The sequence below is a fragment of the Eubalaena glacialis genome, chromosome 17, assembly GCF_028564815.1.
Source record: "Eubalaena glacialis isolate mEubGla1 chromosome 17, mEubGla1.1.hap2.+ XY, whole genome shotgun sequence".
Lineage (NCBI taxonomy): Eukaryota > Metazoa > Chordata > Mammalia > Artiodactyla > Balaenidae > Eubalaena > Eubalaena glacialis.
In genome coordinates, this window is record NC_083732.1 from 8,716,714 (window position 1) to 8,740,884 (window position 24,171).

Consider the following 24,171-nt stretch of genomic DNA (forward strand, 5'->3'; position numbering starts at 1 on the left):
AAGTGAGATTTTAGAAAGGTGAAGAGCCATAAGGGTTAACCTAATTCAATATACATTTAAAATTTTGAAACACACCTTTCACACTTACTGATGGCTGAGGTAGTTGATTAGACTTTCATGTGGAAAGTTTGATCACTGAGATTCATTCTTCATCTTTTTCTTAGAAAAGAAACCCATGAAACAAATAGAGGTATAGTTTCTCATTTTGTATTTGTATTAATTTAAATTTATGTGTATTTAAAATTGTTCTTTGTATTATCAAGAACATTCAGAAGCAATAAATATTTGCGGTATTGTTCATTAGTTATTGATGTTCTTATGTTTCAAACAATATTTAGGATTTATAGATTTCATCTTTCTGGTCATGACAACAATATACTCTTTCCTCCCAAATTTGGCCAATTTTACATCTCTTAAATGTTCTTCCTTAGGATTGATGGGGTGTAGGTCTGTGCTTGCTGTGTGAGTGAGTCTGAGAGCACTGATACCCAGGCTGGTAAAGAGAAAGCACCTATTCTGAGAGGCAGGGTAGGGCAATGGACAGAACATGGGCTTTGAGTCAGGCAGGTTTGGGTATGAATCTTTGTTCTTCCAGCTATACTTAATCTATCTAAATCTCAGATTTATCCTTTTATCTAATAAGTAATAACCTAGCTTTAAAGATTGGTGTGGAGATTAGACTATATAATACCAAAGCCCGAGGCACGTAACAAGTAGTCAACAAATACTTGTTTGTTTTTTCCCTCATTTTTCACACTAGCTCATTACCTGACTTAATGCCTGGTGCTTAGCTGTTCTAGGCTTCAACATCCTTTTATCTACCTGGAGATAACAGAAGTATGATATCAACAAGAATATTACAGTAAATGTAAACTGGAGCTTTTCATTTTCAAAGCACTTTTACCTACATTATTTCACATGATTCTCAGCATCTCCCAGGGAATTATCTTTATTCTACCTATTGCAGAATCATTGTAATGATGAAAAAAGATAATTGATGTAAAATGCTTTGAAATAATAATACACATATGTACATATTTGTAGATAAGACATGGTTATTATTATTCTGATTGTTATCATTATATTTAATGTGTGTTTCTAAGGATAATGAAATAAATGAGAATAATAGATTATAAAATAACCAAAACAGATTTCATTTGAATTATTATACTTTCTGAAATGATTTTTCCACCTAGACTCCTTGGTTCATAAAGACTAGGGTATGTGTCTATAAGTGTGTGTGTGCAAATACACTTTCTTAAGATTGAATTCTGTATGAGGAAATACACAAATATGTATTTTTTCTAATGGAAATTTGAGATGAAGTATGAATCTGGAATCTATGGATGCCATGATTTCAAATATCATGATATGGAGACTCTTCTTTCCTCCCCCTCATACAAAAATACCACTACCTAAATTTCTAGTTCATTAGAAAAAGCATGGATTAGAAATGGAAGTAAGCTTCTACCCTGGGCTCCCCAGAGAGTGTAGTGAGTTACTTTTCATGTATTTGAAACAATCTCTAAATAAATAATCATTTAGGACCCAACCAGCAGTGGAAGAGAGAGTTTCCAAGGCTCATAGGAATCTGCCTCAAGTGCCCTTTTGGGTTATCAAGCACATTTCAATGCCCAGGCTATGCTTGGAACTCTACTAGGCACGCCAAAATATCAGTCCTTCAAACAGAATGGCAGGGCCTCTGATTTGTCATTTTAGCCATAGGAAAATACGTAAAGGCAGAGCAAAAATCAATGAAAGCCGGAAAAGTCATAAATAGGTAGATTTTAAATAGTTCCTGTCATCCGCTGATGAAATATGAGGACAAGATGGTAACTGGACATTTGTAAGGTATGGTGTTAGGCCACCTAAATGTCTGTTAACCCCTTAGGCACGTTTAGGCTTATAGAATAGTGAATCCGGAAGGAATTTTAGGGAAGGAGAGTGAGGTTCTGACAGGGATGGTAACTTGCTGAAAGTCACATAGGTCTTAAGTGGTAAATACTAGAACCTCTCTGCTACATATAGGAAGAAATAGCACAGTCATAAAGAACATGGGACAGCAGAAATATTCCTTAAGCTTAAACCCATTTCTGACTCTTGGTAACTGCATAACCTAGGGAAAGTCATTTACCATCTCCTGTGCCTGTTTCCTCAACTGAAAAATGGGGACAATAATATACTCATCTCATATAGTTGTTCTAAGGATTAAATAATACACTATATAAAAAAAGAGAGTATGCAAGTGCCTGGGACATAATAAGCACAGTTATAATAAATAATAAATTGAAGCAATTCTTATTACCATCAGGACAGAAACCGCTCCTACTTCTTCAGGTGATACCTAGTCCAATGTATCCTTTATACTTGTTTGACCAATTCAGAAAAGTTGAATGAGAACCAAATCCTTCATGTGAACAAAAAAAACTGCAATTGAAGATGCTACATCTGGAGAACATTCTTGTATAGCATAGCATTTTTAGTGCCTTAAATCTTATCAATTGAAGCTGTTATTTTTAGTAGCAGTCTATTCAGACTTCTGAAATGAAGGATTTGCCTTTAATGGAAAATGTCTATTTCATTCTAAGTGTGAAACCCAGTGACCCTGGCTTGGGTATTCTCCCCAGCAGCTTCCACTGTATGCTGAGCACAGAACAAAGATATAGATTGAAACAAATTTATTTCAGAGATGATAGATTGGAGGCATAACTACGTGTGGAAGTGGGCCATGAAAAATGCAACCTCAACTCTCCCCTTGAACTCATAGTAATTTATCTTGGAAACACTGTTGAGTTCCCTGAACTGCAAGATAAGTAACTTGCTCCCAGCAGCTTTAAATATTCTCCCAGGGACGAGCCTTTGCTATGCCTTGTGCTCTGAGCACGCTGTGCCATGGCTGGAACCATGAATATCACCCAGCATGCTTCAAAGAGGCAATGATCTGAAGTACAGTGTGCCTAGGCTAACTTCTTCTAGGAAAAAAATACTTTGTAGATGAGGAAGGAAATTAAAAGGCAGCTGCCACACCCTCATTTAAGGAAAACAGTCCCAGAGGTACCCAAACAGAAGGGGAAACCACTTACTTGTTAAAACAACATTTTGACTACTTTATTAATTGGTTCTATATGTACGTAGATATATGGCACCTACTCAGTGTAGGCACAGTTCCAGGCACTGAGAATAGGCAGTGAACACAACATAGTGGCTCTGCTCATGGCACGGACCCTCTGTGTGCCAGGCATTGTACTGGGGATATGCAGGTGAGTAACAGCCAGGTAATTAATGAGATTCTGTGCAAGGAGTTCAGAGTGAGAAGGGAGAGAGGAACATGGCAATAAAATGTGGTGTGGTCAGGGCTGGCAGGCTACCTGTGACCTCTGAAGGTGAGGGAGGGTTCCTGGAGAAAATGATCTCCAAGATGACTCCTGAAGGGGAAAGAGGAGTTAATCAGTGGTTTTTCTAGACAGAGGGAGCATCTTTTGCCAAGGCCCAGAGAAGAGAGAAGAAACTACAAGTGTCTCAGTGTGGCTGCATGGCTGGAGGGTGAATCTGGAGAGACAGATAGGGACCAGATGATGAAGAGTCTTGGAAACCACGTCACAGAGTTTTATATTTCATCCTAGGACAACTGGAAGCTATTGATCGCTGTCAATCAAGGAGTGACATGAGCAGATTTCAACTGTAGTACAGAGAATGGACAAGAAAAGGGCAAGATTGGCCGCAAGGGCACCATAGGGAGAATGTTGCAGAACTAAACAGATGAGTGGAGACGCGGTCTAAACAAAGACAGTGAAAATGGATGGAAAGCACAGGGAAGATTTAAGAAATATTACGGAAGTGATTGCCTGGATGTGGGCGGTAAGGGAGAAGGTGGAATAATAGTTGACTCCCAGGCTTCTAGCGTGGGAAACTATACAGAGATGATGTCAGTCAGTAAGAGATGGAGGAGGATGAGCGGATTCAGGATGAGAAACTATGATTGGCTCAGTGTTGAACATACTGAGTGTGTGGTGTCTGGGGGACATCTAAGTGGAGGTGACCAGTAAGCAACTGGAATGTGTACGTAAGCCTGAAGATCAGGAGAGAGCTATGGACTGAAGTTATCCACATGCAGGTGGTTAAGGCACGGTTGGATCCTGGAAAATAGCATATGGAAGTGGTGAGCACACAAGAAGATGGAGGAGGAGTGGATAGAGGTTAGGAGAAAACTAGGGTGTGTGGAATCACAGAGAAGAGTGGGAACATGGGAGAGTTTTAAGAAGGATGAAGTCATCAATATCAAATGCTGATGGGGTCGCCCATAATAGGTTACGAAAATTTGTCTATTGGAGGTAGCAACAGAAAGGTCATTCACTAGTAGAGTGATCATCTGTCTGGGTTTGCTTGGAAATGTCTCCATTTATGCCTGTTGTTGAGCATTATTGTTATGAGTGACCCCTGGTGTCTAAATTTGGATAATAAATTGTACGATCATCCTGGTCATTGGTTGGTGAGAGCAATCAAAGATAGACTGCAATGGGTGTAGAGATGAATTTTGAAGGGGTGTGGTGAGGCTAATAGAGAGGAAATTTTAAAATCAGATGGATGTCGAACTAGACGGATTTTAAAGATTCTTCCAATCCTGGGACTAGTGCATAGCACTGTTTTCCTTTACTATTCTAAGTCCTTAAGAATCAGTGAGAATCAAGACTCTGTTATACTTCTTATTTTCACACATTACAGAGCTAAATGCTACTTTCTTACAAATTACTTTACAAAGCCAGCATTTTGTAAATAAAAATTTTTACTATTCTATATTCATTCTTGAAAATGAATACTAGTTATCTGAACTGATCTTCATCTCCTCCATATCACAAAGGCAATATAAAGCAGAAATGTGTGAGGTGATTGTCTCCCTGAAGAAATTACTGCTAGTCCTAAATTAAGTAAAAGAATCATGTTTGTCTTTAAAATTATTTTGTACGATATGGCATTAATAATTAGGTTGGAAGTAAATATTCTGCCTCTTATTGCATATACTGTTTGATCTAGGAAAGCTAGGGAAAAAATGCATGCCTGCAAGTTTTTCTACACCTAGTATGTTCTGACTTTTCGAACTTCTAAGTTAGACCAAACCAATGTCTGAGAGAGTTTAAACACTTATATTTAAAATGAGAAAGACGCAAATAATATGAGCATTTGTCTGTATAACATTTAGGTAGAAAAATCCAAGGGGATTAAACCACTCAATCATTTAGTATGATAATCTCTAGTTGCATCCATGTTGCTGCAAATGGCATTATTTCATTCTTTCCTATGGCTGAGTAGTATTCCATTGTATATAAGTACCACATCTTCTTTATCCATTCATTTGTCGATGGACATTTAGGTTGTTTCCATGTCTTGGCTATTGTGAATAGTGCTGCTATGAACACAGGGGTGCATGTATCTTTTTGAATTATAGTTTTGTCTGGATATATGCCCAGGATTGGGATTGCAAGTCAGAAAGAGAAAGACAAATACCATATGATATTACTTATATGTGGAATCTAAAATATGACACAAATGAACCTATCTGTGAAACAAACAGAATCAGGGACATAGAGAATAAACTGGTGGTTGCCAAGGGGGAGGAGGGTGGGCGAGGGTTGGATTGGGAGTGTGGGATTAGCAGATGCAAACTATTATATATAGCATGGAAAAACAACAAGGTCTTACTGTAGAGCACAGGGAACTATATTCCATATCCTGTGATACACCATAATGGAAAAGAATATGAGAAAGACTATGTATATATGTATGATGGAGTCACTTTGCTGTACAGTAGTAATTACCACTACATTATAATTCAACCATACTTCAATAAAAAATAAATTAAAAATAAATAAATAAATAAATTTATTTCACCAAGGGAAAAGCAAAACAAACAAAAAACAATCATTATCATAAGTAAAATAATATTTCAGGACAACAGAAAAGTTACACGAAAAAATGACTTTTAAGTCCATATGGATATTGGGTTAGGTAGGGAGACAACCGAGAGTTTCAAGTCCCTTTGCCTTTTTTTTTTTTAAATAAATTTATTTATTATTTATTTATATTTTTGGCTGTGTTGGGTCTTTGTTGCGGTGCACGGGCTTCTCATTGTCGTGGCTTTTCTTGTTGTGGAGCACAGGCTCTAGGCACACGGGCTTCAGTAGTTGTGGCACGCGGGCTCAGTAGTTGTGGTGCACGGGCTTAGTTGCTCCACGGCATGTGGGATCTTCCCGGGTCAGGGCTCAAACCTGTGTCCCCTGCATTGGCCAGGTGGATTCTTAACCACTGCGCCACCAGGGAAGTCCTCAAGTCCCTTTGCCTTTAGCAGAATAGTATAACCACTTGTAAATGTCCGCACGTGAGACCCTTTCTCACTGCTGTTGAATTTGATTACTGAAGGTCAAGCTTCCAGCCATAAGCCTGTCCTTCCCTCCCTGCTCCAGTTCATTGAGTTTAGTTTTGAGTAATTAGGTACTGTGGGGTGAAAATAGGGTGACTTTTAAAAGTCCCTTTTTATTGTTAAGCTGCAAATGGCTGCCTTTAAAACAGGTGGAGGAGGGCGTATTTCTGTGAAAGAAACTGTTTGAGAAAAGAAGCTAATGGGAGGCCATAATGTCTCTGGATAGGAGGCCTGTGAATAGCCCCATAAAGCAGGCGGTAACAGAGGAGGATTTTTCTCTCTTCTTGGGTAATTCATAAAAAAGCAATCTATTACTAATCTGACCATACACTATCATGTTAACTAGTCAACGTAACTAAAAACTTCCTAAACGTATTACAAATACTTGCATATTACACACTGAAGCTGTCGATAATAAAATTATGCCAAATATCCTCTTTTAAAGAAAATATATCCTTTATTCTTCGAATCAGATCTGCAGCATAATATACTGCTTTTCTGAGTTCCAATTAACTTACCCAGACTTTCTTTGTATCATCTCTGTTTGTTTCTCTTGTGTGCATTTGTTTTGCAGTAAGCAATGGCCTCGGTTTTGCTTCTCTTTGGGATGGCCGCCACCACATAGGACCTGAATGTCCTACTGCTTTCCAGGAACAGAAAGAAGACCTTCTATTTGTCTGTTTCAGTGGCAGCTTGGTAGTAAAAAAACTGTTGAATGGGCCACAATTTCAGCAGACCATCACGTGAATGGGACCAGTCTCTTTTCTTCCCAAGTATCAGAAGTTAAGCACTTGGAAAGGAGATTTGGCCAAGATGACCCATTTACAGGCTGGACTCAGCCCAGAGACTATAGAGAAAGCTCGCCTAGAACTGAATGAAAACCCAGATGTTTTACACCAGGATATTCAGCAAGTCAGGGACATGATCATCACCAGGCCTGACATTGGATTTTTACGCACAGATGATGCCTTCATCCTGAGATTTCTCCGAGCCAGGAAGTTTCACCAAGCAGATGCCTTTAGACTCCTGGCGCAGTACTTCCAGTACCGCCAGCTAAACCTGGACATGTTCAAAAACTTCAAGGCTGATGATCCTGGCATTAAGAGGGCCCTCATCGACGGGTTCCCCGGAGTGCTGGAAAACCGCGATCACTATGGCAGGAAGATTCTTCTGCTGTTTGCAGCCAATTGGGATCAGAGTAGGTAAATGTAGATAGTGTCTTTATTTGTTTTTTCTTTTTCATAAGCATTGTCACTGCATGTTTGGGGCTGTATGCCTTTACAGATAATGGGCTCTTATTTAAAAGTATATATTCTACACGTCCACAAAGAGACTTTTAAGGCCACAGGTCTTTTACTGTCATCAAAAGGTGATTACAGATCCACAGCAATGTTTTGGAACAAAAGAATCACAGTTTTAGAATTGTGAGAGACCTCAGAAGTTATTCTATTCATCAAAGTGGGTCATTTATTTTAATAAAATTGAAATCTGGTCTTCTAGAAGAACCATATATTCTGTCTTTAGGATTCTCATCTTTAACAACAACAAAAATGGATTCAGTAGATGGCTTTAAGTCAAGTGTTTTTAACACATGAACTAATTTCTTGGATCCTCTCCATGACTTTAATATCTGACCTTTCTTCTGCGTGCCAGACCTTCCCATCCAAATGCCTGCCAGCCATTTCTCCCAGAAAGTCCTGTAAAGAACCACAAACTCAACATGTCCCAACTGAGTGCAGCATCTTTCCCACTCTCCCTGCTCTTCCATCCATCCAGTCTCTCGAGCCAGAAACCTGGGTGTCTTCCTGGACTGCTCCTTGCCCTTGCTCCTCACATCCAATTAATTGCCATGCCCTACCCCTTTCTTCTTCTTTTTTTTTAAAATTTTTATTTATTTATTTATTTATGGCTGTGTTGGGTCTTCGTTTCTGTGTGAGGGCTTTCTCTAGTTGCGGCGAGCGGGGGCCACTCTTCATCACGGCGCGCAGGCCTCTCACTGTCGCGGCCTCTCTTGTTGCGGAGCACAGGCTCCAGACGCGTGGGCTCAGCAGTTGTGGCTCACGGGCCTAGTTGCTCCGTGGCATGTGGGATCTTCCCAGACCAGGGCTCGAACCCGTGTCCCCTGCATCGGCAGGCAGATTCTCAACCACTGCGCCACCAGGGAAGCCCTACCCCTTTCTTCTTAAAACCACCTCAAATCTCTTCACTCTCTTTGCCCCCATGGCTACTGCCCTAGCGTAACTTCTCATTATTTCTCACCTGCATCACTGAGACAGCCTCCTGACTGGAGTCCCTGCCTCTGGTCTAGTCTCCTCTGAGCCATTCTAGTCTTTACCATCATCAGAGTAACCCTTCCAAAATTCCGTCACGTCGCTCCTCTCATTAAAATCCTTCAGTGACCTGCAAGGTCTTCAAAGTAAAGCAAAGCTCTTTATGGTCCACCTTCTGCATCTCCTGCTCGTCTTCACCCTCTGCCCTTTTTCATGTTCTCTGGTCCTGCTGGTTGGAAGTGTAAGCCTTGTCTTAAATAGCTGAGGTTTCAACATGCCTCCAAGCCTCTGGACTTGCCCCACCAGCTACTTAAAGGAGGGATCAACCATTTCTTATGCCAAGTCCAACCATCTGGGACATAACCTGCCTACTGACTCACACCTATCTCTGTGGTTCTTCGGGAAGGTAGTCTTTATCTACCTTCCATCCCAACCTGTTTCAGTGAGGTGCCTTCCTCTATTCACATATTTCCGTTAAAGTATTTACAGTTGGAGTATAAGAACCACTGTCATTTTAGTGAATATTTTTGAAAACATACCACATACTCTGCTAAGCATTTATATGTACATATATTATCTCATTTAATCCACTCAAAAACTTTGCATGATGGGTGTTCCTATGATCCCTATTTTACATTTGATGACACGAGGTCTTGAGAAGTTAAGTAACTCATTCAATGTCACACAACCAGTGAAATACAGAGTTGTCAATACAGGGTTGACTTGAGAGCAAGTTATCTTAACCTGGCTTTACTGTAATTGCGTGTTTGCTTGTGTGTTCTTTCTTATCCCTCCTCCCAAGACTGCAGGTTCCTTGAGAGCCGGAGATTGTGCCTTTTTCATGTTTATCTCTTGGGCACATGGTCCAATAGGCAATAAATGTTGAATGCAAAAGAATGCATGAATTAATCTCCAAAACTTCATCTGTGGCTTGAGCTCTCACAGGGGGATCATATTGAAATTATGGTATTTGGGGAAACACAGGTTTAACTTTAAAAATATACCAAAGAGCCCCTCTCCCAAATATAATTAAAAGGAATTTCTAGGGCGCCCCTTTAGTGCCTCATATGACTATTCCTCCTCCTAAAAATGATGATTAGTAAGGGACACCTTAGTGACCACTGGCTGTTTTCTGGCTGGTAAACTGGAATAAAGCAATCTAACCCTGAAAAGGTATTTGAATGTTTTAACACTATCAGTCTAGAGATTGTTCAGGTCTGCACCTAGGCCTGGGCTGCCCTGCCATGTCTCTGTTCTGTTATTCCATAAGCATTAAGGATGAGCCTCTTGTTACAAGGCTCTACTGATGAGAAAGATTTCCAGGTCTTTACATTCACCCATATATCATTCACTCAACAAACATGTGACAAGTGTAGACTTTGTGCCAGGGCTTGTGCTAAGGCACAAGGACATGATGAACGCGATGAAAATACAAGGTCCCTCCAGCAAACAACCCCTTGGGCCACCCACTGTCCAGTTATGGTGCAAACACATAGACAGCTAACTCCCATCTACCGCAGGAGAATTCCTTTTGAGACGTAAACCATCAACACAGGACATGAGTCTTACACTAGAGGGAACAGCTGTCCTCTCGAAAAGGGCACATGAACATTTTGGATTTCGAAACAGAAAAATCTGATGATTCTGGAGAATGATCCTGCTGACTTCATCTGTGCTTAGTTGAACGTGTTGGAGAACTTGTATCTGCTAAGACAGATGAGGCACAGAACACCAGTAAGCGATGATTTACACATGAGGCGATAAATCATCATGAAATATCTTGTTTTGTATTAGTCTTTGGTCTGTATGTACCTCAAAATGTGTTAAGAAGCAAGAAGAAACAAGTCTTTAAGGGAATAATTCAAATCTTTATGATTAAGATAATCTTGAAAGAGTTACTTCACGTCTCTGTTCCTCAGTTTCCTCAGGTGTAAAATAAAAAGCTTGAACTAGGTAATCCCTGAGATATCTTCTAGCTCTAATGGCTCATGAATGTGAAGCTCATTCAGCCTGATCCTATGGATGGAGAGGGATTTTAAAATTCACTTTATAGGCTCCTGATTCACTAGGTCCTTTGAAGTAATCCCTCTCTTCTCTCACACACATACACAACACACACACACACACACAATCTCTTTCTTCCACCCCTCCTACCCCTCCCAAAGCTGGGTCTACTTGAGGCAGTTTGTTTCAAATTGTAGAATACTATTTGTTCCAAACCATTTTGGCCTTAACAAGAAGGTGAACGATAAGGCTATCTTACTGATAGCCAAAGATGATTAGAAGCAAACAAACCTCAGTTTGAACCTGGATACTGTCATGTGATTTACTGGTTATATGACCTGGGACAAGCAACCTCTTGATGGTTATTTAATAATGTAGTTGGGAGGACTGAATGAAACAAGGCATTTAAGGTACACAGCGCATTGCTTGGCCCATGGTAAACAATTAATGTTAGCTTCTAGTATTATCACAAACACTATTAAACCTCCCACTACAAATATAATAGAGCACAGATGGTAAATAAGTTAAAAATAGAGACAGGAGTACAATATTTGAAAACAGAAGTGGGCCGACGAGTGTGATCTGCCCCTTGCCCTTCCTCAGCACTTGTTAGCTTTCTCCCCAGACGTGTTCCCTGTCACACAGACCTAGCCTAATGGAACCCCGAAGGGCTGAAGAGTTAGCACAGCTTTGCAAAATGATTACTGGACTCTCGTGGGGAGCCCGAGATGACTGGAAAGTGATTTGAACGTCTCATATGAAAGGTTTACTGAGATTAAAATGGCTATTAATATTTATTAAAACGATGTAAATCTCATTCATCTAGACCCAGACAGCCTGAGCAAGAGCCCAGAACAGTGAGTGATGAGAAGTGCTACCCTCCAGGGGCATGTGCAGGGTTAGGTGTGCCCACAGAACACAGGAGTCTCGGAACACAAACTGGCCTCCTCAGACGACTTCTGTCTTTCCTGAGGCTGCCGGGCTGAACCGAAACGACTTAGATTAAATCAGCACCCACCTACTCATTCACACAATGAAGCCGGCACCTCCAGCGTCAGCAGAGTGTACATTTCAGCTCAGCAGCCTGGTGTGTAACAGAGACCTAAGGAAACACTCTTGCTCAATGAGCCTTTTGATCTTTTTCACCTTAATTCATAACAACATTGGCAAGAATCCCCAACTTGCCCCTAAGATCTGATAAAAAAGACATCTATTTCTTGTTTCTTTCTGAGTTGCATACTTGCACGGGGCCACACAGCCTGATTTGCCCAGGAATGCCCTTCCCACGAAGGGGAAAATGTGAGCACAGAAGATCTCGTCTATTTTTTTCCGGATTTTGCTCAGTTAACAAAAGAGCTAAAATTGGTCAGGTTATTTTACTTTCTGGAGCCTCAATTTTATCAAATGGAAATGGGTCTAGTATCTGGCATGTGGAGCTGTTGCAAGGATTAACCCCAATTACTCTAGTTGACGGTGTCCAAGGATAGAATAGGATAAGATAGGATAGCAGAATAGGATAGTGATTAAATGCACAAACTCTGAAGCCAGATGGCCAGCTTCAAATTCCAGCCGCCTCCTAACCAGCTATATGATCCTGAGCAAGTTGCTTAAATTCTTATTATCCTCAGTTTCTCACCTGTAAGGTGGGGATGACCATGATCATAGATTAGCACTAGTCAATAAATGGCAGTTGTTTCTTAAGAAAAAAACTCAAAGCAGGCAAATATCTAGGATATCAGGTCACAAGATGTTGTTTCTAAGGGCAGCAGAATTTGATGCCATTACTAACTCTCCTCCTCCTGAAAAGTACAGACAATACAGCTAAGACCCCAAGCCACTGTGCTCCAAAGTCCTCCATGGTAGCTCAGTTGTGGCTGGCAGGCTCTAAGAAGTCACCTGGTCTTAGTGTCCCTACCTATTATGTTTACTATAGTCTCAGGATATCAGAAAAGCATTGGGGGGCAGACCAGGTAATAAAAGCCCCACAATAGACTACAATAGTATCCGTTGGTGCCATGTGTAGACCAGCTGGTCCCCAAGTACTTTAATGGGGGAAAAAACAATTGGAAATGCATTGTAAATCAAAATATATAAAATTACACTGGACATTCTTTTGTCAGTGTATTGTTTGTTTCCCACAACTGAAAGCTCAAAAATCAGCAGCCAGGTGGAAAATTAGTTGAAAAGTTGGTTCTTTGAGGAGGCTGAGGTATTCTAAGGAAGAGCCACGTTAGGGTAATTTAGTAGAGAGAAAAGGCAGCTGATGAACAGCTTGATTACTACCTTTGAGTATATAGAGTTATTATAAGAAGGCAATGAATCCTGTAGGCTCTCTTTCCCCAAAATACAGAACCAGGGACAAAAGATTTGCACTGAAGCTCAGCCATCTGGATTGAAGATCAGGGAGCCTGAGCCACGACTTCAGCCCCAGGGCTGGGACAAGGGTGAGGGGTTGGTGCATTTGCTTGAGATGCAAAATTGAAGGGGGCACCAAAACACTCATTAATCAAAATAAGTAATATTGTCATAAAATATTTTTTAGAATCAAAATTAACGCAAACAAAAATTCCTGATGAACAGAATATCAAAATTTTCAAGAAGGCAGGATAAGAATTATTGATTTTTCCTTGTGCTTTGCGTTCCAATATGGCTCAGCACAGCATTGCTCAGGCAATCAGATTTCTCAAGGGAAGAGCCTTAAGTTGGTTCCTAGTCAGTTATATTACAGTGCATAATTCTGTACCTCCATACTCTATACAGCTGTTACGACCTTATGGTTCCCAAGCATTTCCATGTACATTTTCTGATTTGATGCTCATAACCATTTGAGGAGTTTCAGTATCACTAAGTTACAAATAACAAAGAAGAGGTTTGGGGAGGAGAGGATACTTTCTAATCAAGGAGCATTATGACTCATCAATGGAAAAACTTAGACTCAAGGCTTCCAATTCCAAGTTCATTCCAAAGACACTTGGAGCTGACTGCTCAGCTCCTGAGTGATTAGATATTGCAAAATATCCATGGAGCTTCTGAAAGGCTGTAAGTGGATTTCCTGGTGGTAGACAAGGGTGTAGATGAAGACAATGACCACAGTGGAGAAGATCTAAGATTTAAGAGCAGAGATGCTCAAAAGAAGCACAACTGGCATTTGAAGCTGCTTGGTTCTTAATGTGCAGGACTGTGTCCAGCATCCCCTCTCCCAGGTACCGACATCACCTGAACGACCACCTTCATATTTCCAAAGCCTTAGGGGAGCTAGAAGCCACTGTGAGAACCCCTGATGGGGCGTGTCTAAAAACATCCTAACACCAATGTCAATAACACCCTTTGTGAATTGCCTTTGTGCCAAGTGTTTGATACATATAATTTCTAATTCCTACCATAGTCCTGCAAGGATCTAGGTTATGTGTGTAGGTAATCTATAAAAGAGATGAAGTGCTTCTCTTGTCTGTCTGAATAGAAAGTCTATGCTTTCCCACGAAACCCTAGCTATGGTCTCATTCCTACCCTGAACTCAAAGCTTCCAGAGCTTCTTACAATCAAAATCTGAATCACTGGTGTGTTGCTAAGTGGCAAAGCAGCCCTGGGGTCCAAATGCAAGATTTTTCACAGCCTCCTTTCAGCCCCCTCTCCTAGCCAAGAAGCCCAGGGCGGCTCGGTGTAAACAACAAAGCCATTCCTCGTGAGTTCCAATGGGGCTCAGACAGTGAAGGATGAGCATTGCAAGCTGGGTGCACCAGAAGTTGAGATGAATCTGGAGGCTCAATGGGGAGGGCCCGTCTAGTCCCTAATAAGAGCGGGAAGAAAGGGAGTGGAGAGGGACCCATCACTTCAGTTTGAGCAAATAAGAAAGTGCGTGGGGTGCCGAACAATAGACAAGACTTGCTAGTCTTTTTTTAACTATGTGATCAGTATTTTATTAAATGCAGTAGCATTAGTAACACTTGAAAAATAACAGTATACATAGGAGCTGGGCCTGTAATGTATTCAGGCTGCAGAAAATACTCGGGCACGTGTGCATTTTTTGGACTCCTCCTGAGATGGTACTTATGAGAATTGGGCCCATAGGTTAGGGACCAGTGATTAAGAGTATGGTTCAATCCCAGCTTTACCACTTGTGAGCTATGTGACTTTGGGTGATGTAGCTCTTTCAGTTTTCGGCTTTCTCAAATGGGACCCGGCAGTAACCCTAGCTAAGGTTGCTGTGAGGATCCGAGATAATACAGGCAAAGCACTTGGCAGAGTCTTTGACACACCGTTAGCGTTCAGTGCAGGGAGACAAGTATTGTTACCACTTTATAGTGTAATTATCTACTGTAAGACTTGCTATTGTGTAGCGGGATGAATCCAAGCTTCACTTGTTCCTCCATGTACTCCAGAGACGTGCTGAACAGTTACAGTTGGCCAGCTCTGGGCGAGTTCCTGAAGGTCCAAAGGAGCTCCGCATCCCAGAATGGCATCTCACACAAGCACCGCCCCCCACCCCCAGTCCCTCCAGGTGTGAAACGACAGGAAGATGAATGGTACTAGGGTACTTGACCTTCCTGCTGTCACAATTCTGAAAGCAAGGACACTGCACTGCCATGTTTACTTTGTAATGAAGAAATCAACCGAGAATCTATGTGCTCTTAGGCAGCAGGCGCTTTTCCACTCACCACTATTTTCTGGACAGGTGTTCAGCTGCTCCTCGTCCCCTCATGCCAGACGTAATGGATCTAATGGATATGCTGGCGACCCAGCTCCTTCAGACGTCACCGGTTATTGGTGAGCTGTGGCAGCCTCCAAAGGGCTGGCGTGGCCTGCGTCCCGACAGCACGGTGGTGGGAGATGTGCATTAAGTGGGTTTTCTCTTCTGAGTAAAACCCCGAGCTAGTAGGTGGGATGTAAGTCTTCAAACTATAAATAAGCCACTTGATGGAGGTTCACCTTTAGCTTTTGCCAGAGCATAAAAGAGCTTTTTACAAGCAGCGGGGGGTCTACACCTCATTCAGTTTTACTGTCCTAAGTGTAAGAACTTGTGAACGAAGGGGCCAGATTTCTAAAATGTCAGTGCTGAATGTTGGGTAGCCAAGAGGGAGGCAAGTCAGGTGGACTTTGTGCTTCTCACCAGGGCCATGAGGCAACCCTCCTCTCCAGTCCCAGGCCCTATCGAGGCAGGTTCAGGAAAAGGTCTAGCTGTCTGTTCTTCCTACAGAAACATTCCCAGCATTGTTCTGGGAGTGATCAGTTTTCCAATTGTTGTAACCTTGGCAATGAGCAAAGTTGAACCGAAGAGAAGGAGAGTATTACAACCACAAAATCAGACAGTGTTGAGTGCTTACCTTGCGGCAGGCAGTAATGCTCTTAGGTAGTCACTATTCATATCCTTATTTTGCAGGTGATGAGATTGAGACTCAGAGAGGTTAGGTGACCCATCCAAGATCACACAGCTGGTAAATGGCTAAAACGAGCTGGATCTCAGACCTAACTCCACAGTTCAAATACTGTTCTGTATAGTTCACCACTAGAACCCATTTGCCAAACTTGGGGGCCATTCAATCAGACACTCAGGAGGGCTCTCAGCAAGGTATGAGTGAGCAAGCCTCTCTCGGTCACTCAAGGTCCCAAAGACTTGAAAAGGCTCTCATAGCTTAACAGGGAAATCCTGTTGCCACGTACTCCAATCTCATAGAAACCTGGCAAATCAAATGTTGAAGATCCTGTCCAATCTCAACCCTAATTATTTGGCCATAATAAGAGTGACAACAGAAACAACTTTGATTTTTTTAAAATCCCAGCCCAACAAAGGAATCTGGATATTGCTTGGACTATGTCACAGAAAGTGGTCCTAGTATGAGTGTGATCTAAGATAGTGATCGAAAGCGTCATCTTTGCCTACCTGTTCCTTCCACTAAGATGAGTCGGCTTTCAGTTGGCAAACAGAACCCCAGCTCCACAGCTTACCAGCTCTGTGACCTTGGCGAGATACATAACTCCTCTAACCTTCGGTTTCCTCACTGTCTGGTAATAATTGCGTGTCCTTGGTAGAGCTGTGAGGGTTAAATGAGGTGCTAGGTAGGAAGGGGTCTGACACAGACAGCCATGTCCTTTCTTCCATCATTCAGGTGGTTTTCCCACGTCGATCTAATGTAAGATGCCCAAGATACAATTTCTCATTCGGTTTAAAGACCTTATAAAATGGACTACATCTCTGTTCCGTGCTTCTAAAAAGCTGGCGATTGATGCGGAAGTGAAGCTCGAAGAGTTTACTCTGCTTCCTCAACCTGCTGGATGAGTGTATGGCTCGCCACGTGGGTTAGTCAAATAGTTCCTCAAATATTTCTTTTAAATCCCCTTCTTCCTCCATAAGAACTCCTCGTCAGACACTCCTCAGCACTCACACTCTAATTCTGCTTAGTCCAGGGCTCAGCTGCTTTCTGCCCACTGTCGACATCCCCTTCGATTGAGCTCAGGTCCTTGAAAGCATGCCCGTTAGAAGCGTCTCCCGTGTGGATTGAATGGAAGGCAGAGCAGTGGGGTCTCTGCTCTGAGATAACACGGCAGTGCACGTTCCTGCCTAACTGGGTGGCTGCCTCTCAGGGAGCTGTCAGATGTCACACGGCTCCTGCAACATTGTTACGAAGGCCGGGCAGGTTTGCAGCAGGAGGCGACCATCAGAACCAGGAGAGCAAGCTTTCACTGACAGCGTATCTTTCCAGGCCTCCTGCTCCTCGCAAATGCTCACTTCTAAACCCAGGAGTTTAAAAGACATGACACTCGTTACTTTGTAGATAAGGAAGTCTCCTCTGATGCCTAGAAATTCGAGGGTCTAAGAATAAATTCCTCCTTCCTGGAGCGTGGCCTGGATAAAGCAGCCGGCCCAGAGCTTGGCTCACTTACTCAACTTGAAATCCTGCTCCAGTGGGGGGCACAGCCTGGGTCTGCTCTTTAAAAGGCCAGCGGCAGTAAAAGAGGGCACGGAGAAAGGGCGTTTTTAATCACGGTGCTGTCTGTGTGCTGCGTTCACTGTGAGATTTTCTCATGGGCGTAGCTGACTTCCTGAACGAGTGCGTTGTGAGCTATGGGGCCTTTTCTCGTATGATCTGAAGCTCTTCTGGGCTGTTCGCTGCTTTCCCCAGTTCTCAATCAGCCGGGAAGCATCTTTTGATCCCTTTACAAGAAGCACACTGTAGACCTTCCAAGGAAACCCCCCAGTGCCTGAGCCCTGAACCTCAGTCCTAGGACCAGCGCCCAGCTCTCCTGCCCTTATATGGTTCCTAGATAATCGCTCCTGAACGGTGATATACGGAACCTTAAGTAGCTGCTGGGGATGACTAAATGCCTACACTTCGCTGAGGTTGTAAATCAAGCTCAGAAGCCATTTATTGTGAGTCCTATAAAGCAGTAAAAGTTATTGCTACTATACTGAGAAACATAGCATCAGACAGGAAAATAAAGAGAAGGTAAATTTTGTTGTGAGGGTTTTAAAGTGATGTGTTGTTTTTTCTTTGCAAATTCTCTTTTTGTTTCTCATCATTTTTCTCTTCTCTTTGCCTCTATTTCTTCCCCATCTCTAATACTCCCTGCTGAGTGTCTCCGAATCTAATTTCAAATATGGCACTCCCGCAAGTAACACCCAGTGTCTTCCCGGCTGAGAGTGTGCTAATATTAGTAATGCTTCCCAGGCACTGGGCATCTCCTGTGCCACGTTGTTAATTTAATCCTCCCAACAATTTGTGAAGGAGAATTATTATCTTCATTTTAAACAGAAGGTGTTTAATCTGGACAAAATCACAAGACTTGTTGGTGGTTTGATTCTGAGTATTTCTCTTTCTCCTTCTTCATGATACCTGGTTATGTTTGGGGTCTGCTTCCGGGGATTGTGTCACCTAATCTCTGATTGCTCACAATTTATTACAAATTCCCTGCTCAGGAATCCTTAAGGGCTCCCTAACAAAACTGATTCAGTCTCTTTGCCACACATTTTGCCATAGAAAACCTTAAGAATTTGGCATTACTTTCCTTATCCAAAGGACATCTTCCACCTGAGTAAGCCTCCTCTCCCCCTTCCCCCCTCCTCACTCATTGAAGCTCTTTCCCACCTTTGCTTACCTAGTTCCTACTATTTAGTTTTCGTTCCCATAATGAGGTGAGCATGGGCCCTACAGGAGCACAGACAAGAGGCATCTAACCCACTGGGAAGCTGGGGCCTCGGAGAAATTTTCCTGAAGGCATTATCTGACTTGAAGGAGAAGGAAGACTGAGCAGGTAGAGGGGAGGAATGTGAGGGGGGCCGTTTGAGACAAAAAGACCACACAGCGCAGGGATCCGGGGAAGAGAGAGCTAGCCTTGCTGGAAGAGCCTCAGTTGGTTCCATTGAGCGTAGACTATAAGGGCTCACATGGAGAGAGAGGAGGCTGAGGAGGTAAGCAGAGGCCAGGACTGAAAGGCCTTGCTTGCCACAAGGAACTTGGGCTTTGTGCTTGAGGCCAGATCAAGCCCTACTCCTCTTTCAAAGCTCTCCTCCACACTAAGAAGCTTTGTCCATGGCTGGGGCAGCACTGCTCTCTTCCTTTGTTCTTCCCTGAATGCCTGTCACACTCATCTTCTTTACTGCACACTTCTCCATGCTTCAGGAAGCTTCTGGAGGCAGGATGCTGTGTCTTTTTCTCCTTGGTATCCACAGGTACAGAGTAGTGCCCAACAGCGTCCTCTTGACTGGCGGGGAGAAGTTTGGAACAATGGAAAGTCCAGAGGGGAGAAGCTCTCTGTAGACTCTTCCCAATGACAACATTCTAGTTAAGGGGACCACAGTTGTGTGCAGTTGAACTTGAGAATGAAGGAGGAAGAGATGAGGATGCTCTGTCTACCGCCTGCCCAGCGATTCTCAGCGTGACATAATGGGGACAGAGAATGTCCTAGAAGCAGCAGGAGCAACCAGGACGTGGGACGGGAGTCACTACTGCGGGGTCTGTGGTGGCTCCATCCACTGTGTGATGAGCTCAGGTGCCAATTTCCTCATCTAATAAGGATGTGGAAGTAGATGACTTTCATTGTTTTCTCTCAGTTCTTACATTCTGTATTCCGTGCGTGTCATTGTGCATAAGACCGAGTTGAGAGAAGGTTTCGTGTTATAGAAACGTGCATTGTTCAGGGTGCTTCCTTCCCTGCAGAGCTCAGGGAGCGGAAACCCGACTCTCCGCCTCATTCTTTGCAAATGGCGTCTTATTTCTACTCTGGACCCTCCTCACCCTGACAGGTTTCTGTGGATGATATTGATCACACATTTCCTCATGAGTTTCTGATGAGTTAATCCATCATATAATTTTATAGCATGCATATTGATTAGTAGATCACACCACCTCAGCTAGAGTATTTCAGTTTGATATTTGATCTGTGAAACCTCCCAGAAAAATACCGCAATGCCTCATTTACCTTATAGCTTCGTAAGGGAAGAGGGTATCCCATCCAGAGAAGTTAAATCTTCAGATAGTTGAGGGTTGCTTTTTAGAAGCCAACTTTAAAATTTTATTTTATGCAGTTGTGTTTTTTTTTAAAAAAAAACCACCTTAGAATGCATTATGTACTCCCTACCCTTGTCAAATATAGTGTAATACTTTTTTAAAATGACACATGTTGACAACAGTAAATATAAGTTATCGTGCCCTGGGCTGTGAAATAACTATCGTGATGAGGATTCTTGGAACATGTGGGCTTTGTTCCCATGCTACATGGCCCATACTGCCACGCTATGCGCACTTTCTAATTCTTTTGTTTGTTTTGTTTTGTTTTGAGTACCTCTTTCTCCTCTTAGCTATTAATTGGCTACTGTTAGCGGGCTTGCTTCAAAACCCTTTCTCCTGATTTTCTGTGGATTAGGAAGCCAGAAAACCGAGCTTGTTGAATTGTATGCTTTGGGTGAAGATCTATGGGGAATCCCAAGAAAGAGTGTAAATGAGCTGTGGCAGTGCATGGATTTTATGGCGTCTCATCTGCATGCTCAGAAACACAGCTCTGCCTGATGCACCGGCAGGCAGGGCATGAAGCACCTTCTGGTGCAGATTCTATTTGGAACTGTGCAAAATGGAAAACCTGGGCGGTTTTTCTTCCAAGGTTTTTCCAATCTTGGATTCACATGCTACACCCCCCTCTGACTTGTGTGTCTTTCTTCTCTATAATATTTGCCCAGCCTAACAGAAAAGGACCTATGTTTTCATTTACACTTGGACTAAACCTGTTTTTGCCAAAGTGGTGACTATCCTTTATATTTTTATGTTTTGATTTTTCTAGCTATTAAATGCAAGCTTTTGTCTCTCATCAAGAATATATTGGGCAACATAAAGTAGCTTAGCTCTCTGTTTATCTTTTACTACATCCTGTGTCTTTCCTGAATACCTGCTCTAAGGCAGTGGGGATCCAAAGAGTGTTGTCCCTGGGCCCACTCCCTTTGGTCCCCTCACTTGAGCTGCCACCCCCTTCTCATGTGTCATATGACCCTGACCCCACCACCATGACCAAAATATAATTTTTATATTTATAGATTTAAATTTATACTGCTTTGGTCTGTTCACCCAGGGATGGGGACAGGAACACGGACACTGGCAAGCATCATGAGCTCACAGACACCTTAGCCGGGGAGAAACGTGGGAGATGCCTTCTTCCTTGTTCTCCACAGTGGTCTAAGTAACTGCAGCTGCTGCGTAAGTGAGACACATTTACCCGGCTCATTCTGAACCTGAGGGCAGAGACTTCTGGTCTACGTTTGGCTACTGGGAATCTGTGAATCTCCTGAAATTTTAGACACATGTGCATTTGGTATAGAAGGTACCCAGCTTCCACCAGATTCTCAAGAGGCTCACAGCCAAAAGTTGTTTAAGAACCCCACATTCGATGTACTGGTTTCCCTGTGCATACAGTTCTGCGATGCCCCGGGGAGCAAACACCCTCCTTGGATAGTATTACAGAAGGGCTGCCAAACGGGCCTGTTGCTCTATCCTAAACGTGAAGGGCTGTGTGACTGTAAGAGGAAGCATTACTGTTATACGTGAAATAGACAAACACCAAGGATCCACCGCAGAGCACAGGGAACTGTATTCAATATCTTGCAATAACCCATGATGGAACAGGATCTGAAAAAGTTATACACACACACACACACACATATATATATATATATACACATATGCATATGTATATATAACTGGAAAATAAAAGAGTAAGCATTGATGATAATCATGACAATAGAGAAAGTGTTAGGACATTGGAAATCACCCACAATCCCCCCACTGAGCTGTAACCACTTTTTACACTGAGAATTGAAGTATAATTTGCACACATAGACACACACACACACACACAATCGGGCTTATACTGGATAGCAGGATAGCACTATGATATAGAGCTCAAGAGCTGTGGCTGGACTGCCTGAGTGTGAGTCAGAGCTCCACCACATACTAGCTGCCTGAGCCTGGACAAGTCACTTAAACACTCTGGGTCTCAATTTAATCACCCATAAAATGAGCATAGTAACAGTATCAACCTTAAAGAGTTGTAATGAGAATGAAAATAGTTAATACAAATAAAGGCTCAGAAAAATGACTGACCCATACTTAACACTCAATAAATGTCAACTTTTTTATTGATCTGCTTTTTTCAATTCAGTAAATTTTTTAATTGAAGTATAGTTAATTTATAATACTATATTGGTTTCGGGTGTATGGCATAGTGATTCAATATTTTTATAGATTATACTCCATTTAAAGTTATTACAAAATAATGGCTATATTTCCCTGTGCTGTACAATGTGTCCTTTTTTGCTTATCTATTTTATACATAGTAGTTTGTATCTCTTAATCCCCTACCCCTATCTTGTCCCTCCCCCCTTCCTTCTCCCCACTGGTAACCACTAGTTTGTTTATTAATCTTTTTTTTCAGTTAAAATTATATCATGGTTATTTTATTAGTTTACTAAGCATGTATTAAGCACAAAATTATGAGTGGATAGTTTAAAACTCAGTTAATGCTGAGCATTAGGCTATTTTCAATTTCTGACCAGTATAAATAATGGCATAATGAACATCTTTCTATATAAATATTTCTCTACATCTTTGGTTTTCCCCTCTTAGGATAAATTCCAAGAAGTTGAATTAGTGAGCAATGAAAACTCATATGGCTCTTGTACATATATAGTTAAATTGCTTTCCAGAAATAAGTTTCCAGTCTCTATTCCCCCCAGGAGTCTACGAGAGCACTCCTCTCTCCTTGCTGTACAGTGCAATGTGTTGTTATGCATACTGTCATCAAAGCACTGCTTTCTGTTGGCCTGATCAAGTTTTATTGTTTCTTGCTTTTCCCCACTTCCACCCTTTGGGTTTGGAAGTTATCTACTTCTATTATTTTACATGTTACTCTCCAAATTTTATCATGGATGCTTTACCAGCAGCTTTTGCTAAAAAGTTCAAGGTCAATCTCTCTATTCTTATCCAGAATAAAGAAAAAAGAATGCTCTAACTTCTCTCTGAACTTCCCCATATTTAAAATCACTGCTTTCTATTGTTTTAGTCCTACCATGTATTCAACCCCAGAGTTATTGTTATTGTTGTTATCACTTGACAATTAATGCCTGTTCAAATTTTCCAAGGTGTTTTACCAATTTCTTTGCTCATTGTTGAATCTTTTTTTTAAAATTAATTAATTTATTTTTTAATTTATTTTTGGCTGCGTTGGGTCTTTGTTGCTGCACGTGGGCTTTCTCTAGTTGCGGCGAGCGGGGGCTACTCTTCGTAGTGGTGCGCGGGCTTCTCATTGCGGTGGCTTCTCTTGTTGTGGAGCACGGGCTCTAGGGCTCGTGGGCTTCAGTAGTTGTGGCAACTGGGCTCAATAGTTGTGGCTCATGGGCTCTAGAGTGCAGTCTCAGTAGTTGTGGCACACCGGCTTAGTTGCCCTGTGGCATGTGGGACCTTCCCGGACCAGGTCTCGAACTCGTGTCCCCTGCATTAGCAGGCGGATTCTTAACCACTGCACCACCAGGGAAGCCCTCATTGTTGAATCTTGCACATGACTCCTCTTTGTGAATTTATTTCCTTCTTGCTGAAGTGAGTAGCTGCAGCTAGTAAACTCTCTTAGCCACCTTTGTATGTTTGAAAATGTAATTTATAATTTGTAATAATAATGTAATGTATTATTTACTCTTAAATAATATTGTAACTGGGTATATGGATCTAGATTAAATATTGTTTTCCCTAAACACTTTGAAGATATTAATTAATTGCATTTTGGTTGCCTTAAAAAAGTGTATTGTCAATCTGATGTTTCTTCATAGGTATCTTTTTTTCTCTCTGGTGTCTGTTTTATGCCAAAACCATACTGTCTTGATTATGATAGCTCTGTAATATTAGTTTGAAACCAGGAAGTGTGATGCCTCCAGTTTTGTTCTTTTCACTTACGATTTCGTTGGCTATTCCGGGTCTTTTGTGGTTCCTTACAAACTGTAGGATTGTTTGT

The 24,171-nt window shown here is 42.0% G+C and overlaps 1 protein-coding gene across 1 annotated transcript in view; it reads left to right on the forward strand.

Annotated features, from left to right (window-relative positions):
• The first annotated feature begins 7,162 nt into the window (after positions 1-7,162).
• CLVS1 (clavesin 1) overlaps positions 7,163-24,171 on the forward strand; it is a 142,796-nt gene continuing 125,787 nt past the window's right edge. The window contains exon 1 of the mRNA XM_061171940.1: positions 7,163-7,617. Within this exon, the coding sequence (XP_061027923.1) occupies positions 7,163-7,617 (455 nt within the window). The remainder of the gene's footprint in view (positions 7,618-24,171) is intronic.